The 5,691-nt window shown below is 33.8% G+C and overlaps 3 protein-coding genes across 3 annotated transcripts; 2 read left to right on the top strand and 1 right to left on the bottom strand.

Moving 5' to 3' along the window:
• The first annotated feature begins 207 nt into the window (after positions 1 to 207).
• LOC108965550 (RNA-binding protein 28) lies at positions 208 to 2,569 on the top strand. Its single transcript, XM_018928064.1, has 4 exons — positions 208 to 808; positions 886 to 1,487; positions 1,544 to 1,799; positions 1,883 to 2,569. Exons 1-4 carry the CDS (start codon positions 326 to 328, stop codon positions 2,486 to 2,488), a joined length of 1,947 nt encoding a protein of 648 aa, XP_018783609.1. The 5' UTR covers positions 208 to 325; the 3' UTR covers positions 2,489 to 2,569.
• Positions 2,570 to 2,576: 7 nt separating this feature from the next.
• LOC108965553 lies at positions 2,577 to 3,320 on the top strand. Its single transcript, XM_018928066.1, has 4 exons — positions 2,577 to 2,647; positions 2,729 to 2,823; positions 2,883 to 2,961; positions 3,018 to 3,320. The coding sequence occupies exons 2-4, from the start codon at positions 2,765 to 2,767 to the stop codon at positions 3,318 to 3,320; spliced, it is 441 nt and encodes a 146-aa protein (XP_018783611.1). The 5' UTR covers positions 2,577 to 2,647; positions 2,729 to 2,764.
• A 42-nt stretch (positions 3,321 to 3,362) lies between these two features.
• On the bottom strand, positions 3,363 to 4,493 carry LOC108965551 (NADH dehydrogenase [ubiquinone] 1 alpha subcomplex subunit 8). Its single transcript, XM_018928065.1, has 4 exons — positions 4,197 to 4,493; positions 3,828 to 4,003; positions 3,660 to 3,750; positions 3,363 to 3,603 (listed from the first exon to the last, which is right to left on the bottom strand). The coding sequence occupies exons 1-4, from the start codon at positions 4,323 to 4,325 to the stop codon at positions 3,472 to 3,474; spliced, it is 528 nt and encodes a 175-aa protein (XP_018783610.1). The 5' UTR covers positions 4,326 to 4,493; the 3' UTR covers positions 3,363 to 3,471.
• Positions 4,494 to 5,691: the final 1,198 nt, after the last annotated feature.

A 5,691-nucleotide genomic window follows, 5' to 3' on the forward strand; every position in this document is an offset into this window, starting at 1 on the left:
ACATACGTCTGCAATAGAAATGTATATTTCTGAGCATAATTTTCATTGAATGCTCAGCTCTGTTCACGCTCCACTGTTAAGATTTCTCCTTCCTTGCTAGCTGTGGTGAAACGCACTCATCGCATTTTGTTAGCTTTTGACAGTTTACACGCCTGTCCGTTGTTGGACCTTCTCTATAAATATACGTTCTCTGCAGATGGTGCTACGTACTGTATGGTCAACCCACGTGTGTCAATACTCTTATTATTTATTGTCAAATGTTTTGTTTTTATCAGGAGCTCTTAAAGTAATTCGAATTAAATATTTGTGGTATTTCTAATAAGTTATGGAGTTAAGTAATTCAATTCAAAATGAGAACAGTTCCGCCGATAAAGAAGAAACAAATAGAAAGCGCCGAAATCCATTTAATACGCAACTACGTAAAGATGATAAGGAACGCCGACAGAAGAAGAAAGCTCGAATAATTGCGAGAAATATAAGTTATAAAGTAAAAGAAGATGCCTTACTTAAACATTTTAGTCAGTGGGGTAATGTGGAGGAACTTAATCTTCTGAAGCGTTCTGATGGAAAATTAGTAGGTTGTGCATTTGTACAGTACAGTGGAGTAAACCAAGCTTCTAAAGCTATCTTAAAAGGAAATAATATGAAATTCCTCGGACGCCCACTGTATATCGATTGGGCATTGGGTAAAGATGAATATACAAATAAAAAGAATGGTCAAAATTCAGGAGAACCAGATGAAAAGAAACCTAAAATAGAACTAAAGGAAGAAAACGAAAAAGAGTCACGAGACTCTTCTAGTGATGAGGTATTTTTATGTGAAATTAGAATTTTGTTTATAAATCGAGTTGGATGCTGTTTTATTACATGTATACTTAAATTAAGTCCAAAAATGCTGAAGATGATGAGCTGGTTGATGATGTACAAAAAAGTGACGAGGATGATGATCACAGGACAGCATACGATAATTCGGATTCAGATGATAAGTCCAAATCAAAATTAAAAATTAAACAGGTGGGCAAAGAAAAACACAAATCGAATGATGTGCAAAATGGTTGTACGATATTTATAAAAAATGTCAACTTCGATGCAGTGGATACTGATGTACGTAAATTATTTCGCAAATTTGGTCCCCTTTATTATGCAATTATTAATCGCGAACCGATATCGGGTCACTCAAAGGGTACAGCCTTTGTAAAGTTTAAGAATAAAGAATCCGCTGATCTTTGTTTACAATCCGGTGGTGAACTTTATTTGATGGACCAACTTCTTGAAATATATCCAGCGTTAAGCAAAAATGAAATTCAAAACCAAGAAAAGCTCAAATCAAATAAAGAAGTTGCAAAGGACTCACGTAACTTATATTTAGCCAGAGAAGGACTTATTATGGCTAATAGCAAGTCCGCTGTAGGGGTATCTGCATCCGACATGATTAAGCGACACAAACTCGAGCAAATAAAAACTCAAGTGTTAAAAAATCTTAACCGGTAAGCATAAACATTTCTAAAAGCATATTTAAATATTCATTAAATTTTTTTGACAGGTTTGTTTCAAGAAATCGGCTTTCTATTCATAATTTGCCTCTTAATTTTGATAACGAAAAGCTGAAGAAAATGGCTATAACTTATACGGGATACAGACCGCATGAATGCAGAGTGATGCGAGAAAATAAAATTACACCTGAACATCCCAAAGGGAAATCAAAAGGCTTTGGATTTATGTCATTCAGCACTCATCAAGAAGCATTAGCAGCCTTAAGAAAGCTGAACAACAATCCATCAATATTTGGAACTCAACATGTGAGTATTACTTGTTCATTTTGTTGTATAAAATAAATTTAATCGTAAAATTTTGTTTACATATTTTTTTTTTTTTTTTGTAGCGCCCGATTGTAGCTTTCAGTATTGAAGATAGAACAGTAGAAAAAATAAAGGAGAAACGTAAAGAAAAGTCCAAACTAAACAATCCAACTTTCAAAGAAAAATTAGAAAAACGAAAAGAAATGCGAAACCTGAAAGGACAAAGAAAATTAAATCAAAATAAAAAAATACCTCAAAGTGACGATAAGGCGAAACTAAAAAAGCATATAAAAAAACTAGAAGAATCGCGTACTGCAAATCAAACTAGTGTGAAAGATAATGAAATAGATGTGTTTGACGATTTCGTTGGTACAGCAGCAAAACCTGGCTCTAACATCCGTTTGCGATCAAATAAAAAAATTGCTGAACAGGCACAGGATCATCGAAAAAATGTAAAAGCAAATAAACGTAAAGAGAAAGCCAAAAAAATTCGCCAAATTCATTTGGCTGAGCGAAACGAGGTTGAGAGGCCAAAACAAGGGAAAAAAGAAGAACACGACGATTTAGAACATCTGGTGAAAAAATATAAACGCATGATAGACAGTCAAGCTAACGTGGGAAGTAGCAGAGAATATGGAGAGAAAACCGATCAAGTCGCACCAAAAAGGACAAAATGGTATTTAGAATAGTATGTGGGCGTTTAGTGGTTTAATATGTATACATATATACATAAATAGATCCTTTGTTAAATAAAATTAAATTTGAAATAAGACTGTTGTTTTTCGACCTTGAAACTAAACTGGCACAACTATTAAAGTGACGTCTCTTAAGATAGGTATGCACGACAGGTAAGTACATCTACCTGCTTTTTTTTAGATAAAAGCTATAGTTCTTAGAGATTTAGAGCCATTTTCACAAGCACATTATAGACCGACAATCTTGACTCAACATTTGATATTGCAAAAATGGCACCGAGAGTATATTTTGAATTTGTTGTTCTCCGTATGACATATGAATCTCATCTGTAAGTATCATTTTATGACACAAAAACAATTTAACTAAAATTAATTCAATTCACCACAGCCACCCGAATCAACCACGTATTAGTTTCACACATAAGAAGAATTCACCTAGTGCATCGCTAATAGAAGCACGAGATTGGGTATATACAGTAACAAAGTACAAATTCTCAATAAACTAATAATCATTTATTTATAGTTTGATCTAGTAATGGCCCGGGAAAGGTCGAAATTACCACAAGGTTCAAAACTTCGATATACAGAGTGGCGAATTCTTTCAGGTGATGCTAAATTGTTTTACGTTGAAGGATTCCGCTACGATAAAATACTTGTGTTTATGGGAGAAGAGTCAAACTATTGGATGTTCTATGAAAATGTACAACGTCCTCGAAGAATTGAGGGCAGTGGCCGACTACCATTGACATATTGTGCATGCTGTTTAAAAAGCCAATATATAACCGTTTTGGACACAATAAAGAATTGTTTATCTAGAAAGCGATAAAATAAAATTATACCGGTTACATAGTAGTAAAAGGAACTGTGCTACTTAATTAATTATTGAATCATATATTTTTCCATATATGAGAATTCACTATCTACACACCACATTTTTACTAAAGACTGACGCAGTGATATATAACAGTGATTGTAGATTATTCCAGCCAATGGAAACGGGATCCATATTTGGCTGGAGGCTTTGGGTAATCATCTGGCAGACCAGGTGTAGCGTCAGGATATTCCTTCTTTATAGCTTTAGGAGGAGCTTCACGTTCAGTGGGGTGAATCTATAAGTAAAACAATGGAGTTACTAATTTTAACTATATATAAATAAACGTTTCACCTTTGCTCGAGTAAAGTAGCCATATTCAGGACGATCAATACCCAAATTATCGGATACGCATTTATCAAAAGCACCTTGTGTTTTTCGGCAACTGTAACAAAATATAACGAAAACGTAAAATATAAAAGCGATTACAGTAAACAGTAATAAATTATAATCATCACTCACTGTCCAAAAGCCATATTGCCGCTGCTTTTGTCTAGACAAGTTGCATATTGAAGGAACTCTTCATGGCAAGTTTTTTTTACTTTCCGGAAAAAGTCCAAAGCGCAGCTAGTTACTGCTTTGCCTTCATTAATGCATGCCCGGGGGTCATCTAACTCATGTCGACATAGCATAAATTCCTGTAATAAAATTTGTTTATCATTTATCAGCTGGATACAAAACAAATGTTCCGACACAAACACGTTGAGGTTAGAGCTCTTGGTAAAAATTATATAACTAAATGTTAGTGAACTAAAATTCCAAAATAATTATTTTAAACAACAATAAGAAAAATATTATTATTATTTTTTAATTAATTACTTCGCCACTTACATTATTCTGATTTTCACAATGTTTCCCCAAATGAAATGCACCAGCTCGAAGGGCCGAAGTGGACAAATTCAACTCTTGCACTGTTAACTCTTCATCAGTGGGCAACGTGATATCATTAGTAATTACCATATTGCCTCTAGATTGTTATTATATCTTTGCTGAGCCAAATGCCACTACAGAACCAAAAGCGGCAAATATTTATTATTTTGCTATATCGATAATTCAGAAGTTTCCAAAACAATTTCCCAAGAGTCGGAGATATGTGCATATGTTATTTTTCGATAACGTATTGATGTTGTGGCTCATAAGTTGGTTACACTATACGATTATTATTTATAGCTGGTTAGATAGATAGATAATAAATGAGGTTTGCACCGAGATCTAAGCTTTATTGTTTCCTCTCCTGAGTTATAACGAATCATATTGCCTAGTCATTGATGAATTCCAATATACTGTTAGGTGCTATTGAGACAATGAGACCCTATTTGGAAATATGGAGTAAATTTTTGGAATTGCATCCTCCGATTTCGGGGTTAAAATGGGTATGTACGGATGGAGGAGGTCCTCCAGATCAAGAAAATATATATATGTATATAGTTGCCGCTGACTTATGGTTTTTGAGATATTTGCATTTAAAGTTTAAAAATTCAACTATTTAAAACCTTTGTTTCTCCGAATTATAATGAATTTTACACTTTTATTTTTAACTTTAATTTTCACTACCATTTCACTTATTCGTTTCTAACCATTTATTTTATATTAAATAGTATAAAAATAACTTTTATTGGCACAATTCCGATTTCTTTGGCGCCGCGATATGAAGGTACCGTTGGAAAGAGAAGTTCTCTTGATTAAAAAATATATAGGGTTATAGGAATAGCAAACGCTTAGTTTAGGAGATATCCGACCTTAAAGTTCAAAAATTCCCAAAATTCGAACATTTCGAGAAGCTGTTTAACCACATCAAACACACTTTATTCACAATTTTCTCTTCAAATTAATTAAATGAAACTACAAACTTTTAAATAAATCCACATTTTACACTCTTAGCAGGTTTTTTGCCTAATACTATGTTCGGGCCGTGGGAAAAACTGGTTTTCGCACGAAAAGTTGTGTTTTCGTCCATGTAAAATCTGTTAAACGAAAACACAGTTTTCGCTGAAAACAACTTGAAAACTTGCATTCCACTCATTATAACCGGTGCCTGCTCTAGTTTAATCGATGTTTTTGGAAGACATGTTTTGCCGGCCCTAAATTGTCATTTGATATTTTTTTACATTCCACATATAAATACAGCTGCCGCTTGGTATTCTTATATTATGGGGATTCTCTTGCTCTTGTAAAACCTTGCACCGTGCAGAAATTACAGAATTTTCCCTTTGGTGCAACGGCACAACAACAAACACACACAGAAAATTAATTGCATTGGTTGTAAAATATGTCAGATCAAAACCCATGTTTATTTTCTTGCCGTCATATTATATATAACTAGATT

This window comes from Bactrocera latifrons, unplaced genomic scaffold (assembly GCF_001853355.1).
Source record: "Bactrocera latifrons isolate USDA-ARS-PBARC rearing strain unplaced genomic scaffold, ASM185335v1 scaffold_141, whole genome shotgun sequence".
Classification (NCBI taxonomy): Eukaryota; Metazoa; Arthropoda; class Insecta; order Diptera; family Tephritidae; genus Bactrocera; species Bactrocera latifrons.

Coding starts and splice junctions, on each gene's coding strand:
- LOC108965550 (XM_018928064.1), top strand. CDS start 326: ATGGAGTTAAGTAATTCAATTCAAAATGAGAACAGTTCCGCCGATAAA. Junction 809..885: donor GAGACTCTTCTAGTGATGAG/GTATTTTTATGT, acceptor ACTTAAATTAAG/TCCAAAAATGCTGAAGATGA. Junction 1,800..1,882: donor CAATATTTGGAACTCAACAT/GTGAGTATTACT, acceptor TTTTTTTTGTAG/CGCCCGATTGTAGCTTTCAG.
- LOC108965553 (XM_018928066.1), top strand. CDS start 2,765: ATGGCACCGAGAGTATATTTTGAATTTGTTGTTCTCCGTATGACATAT. Junction 2,824..2,882: donor ATGACATATGAATCTCATCT/GTAAGTATCATT, acceptor AATTCACCACAG/CCACCCGAATCAACCACGTA. Junction 2,962..3,017: donor TAATAGAAGCACGAGATTGG/GTATATACAGTA, acceptor ATTTATTTATAG/TTTGATCTAGTAATGGCCCG.
- LOC108965551 (XM_018928065.1), bottom strand. CDS start 4,325: ATGGTAATTACTAATGATATCACGTTGCCCACTGATGAAGAGTTAACA. Junction 4,004..4,196: donor ATTGTGAAAATCAGAATAAT/GTAAGTGGCGAA, acceptor ATTTTATTACAG/GAATTTATGCTATGTCGACA. Junction 3,751..3,827: donor GGCAATATGGCTTTTGGACA/GTGAGTGATGAT, acceptor ATTTTGTTACAG/TTGCCGAAAAACACAAGGTG.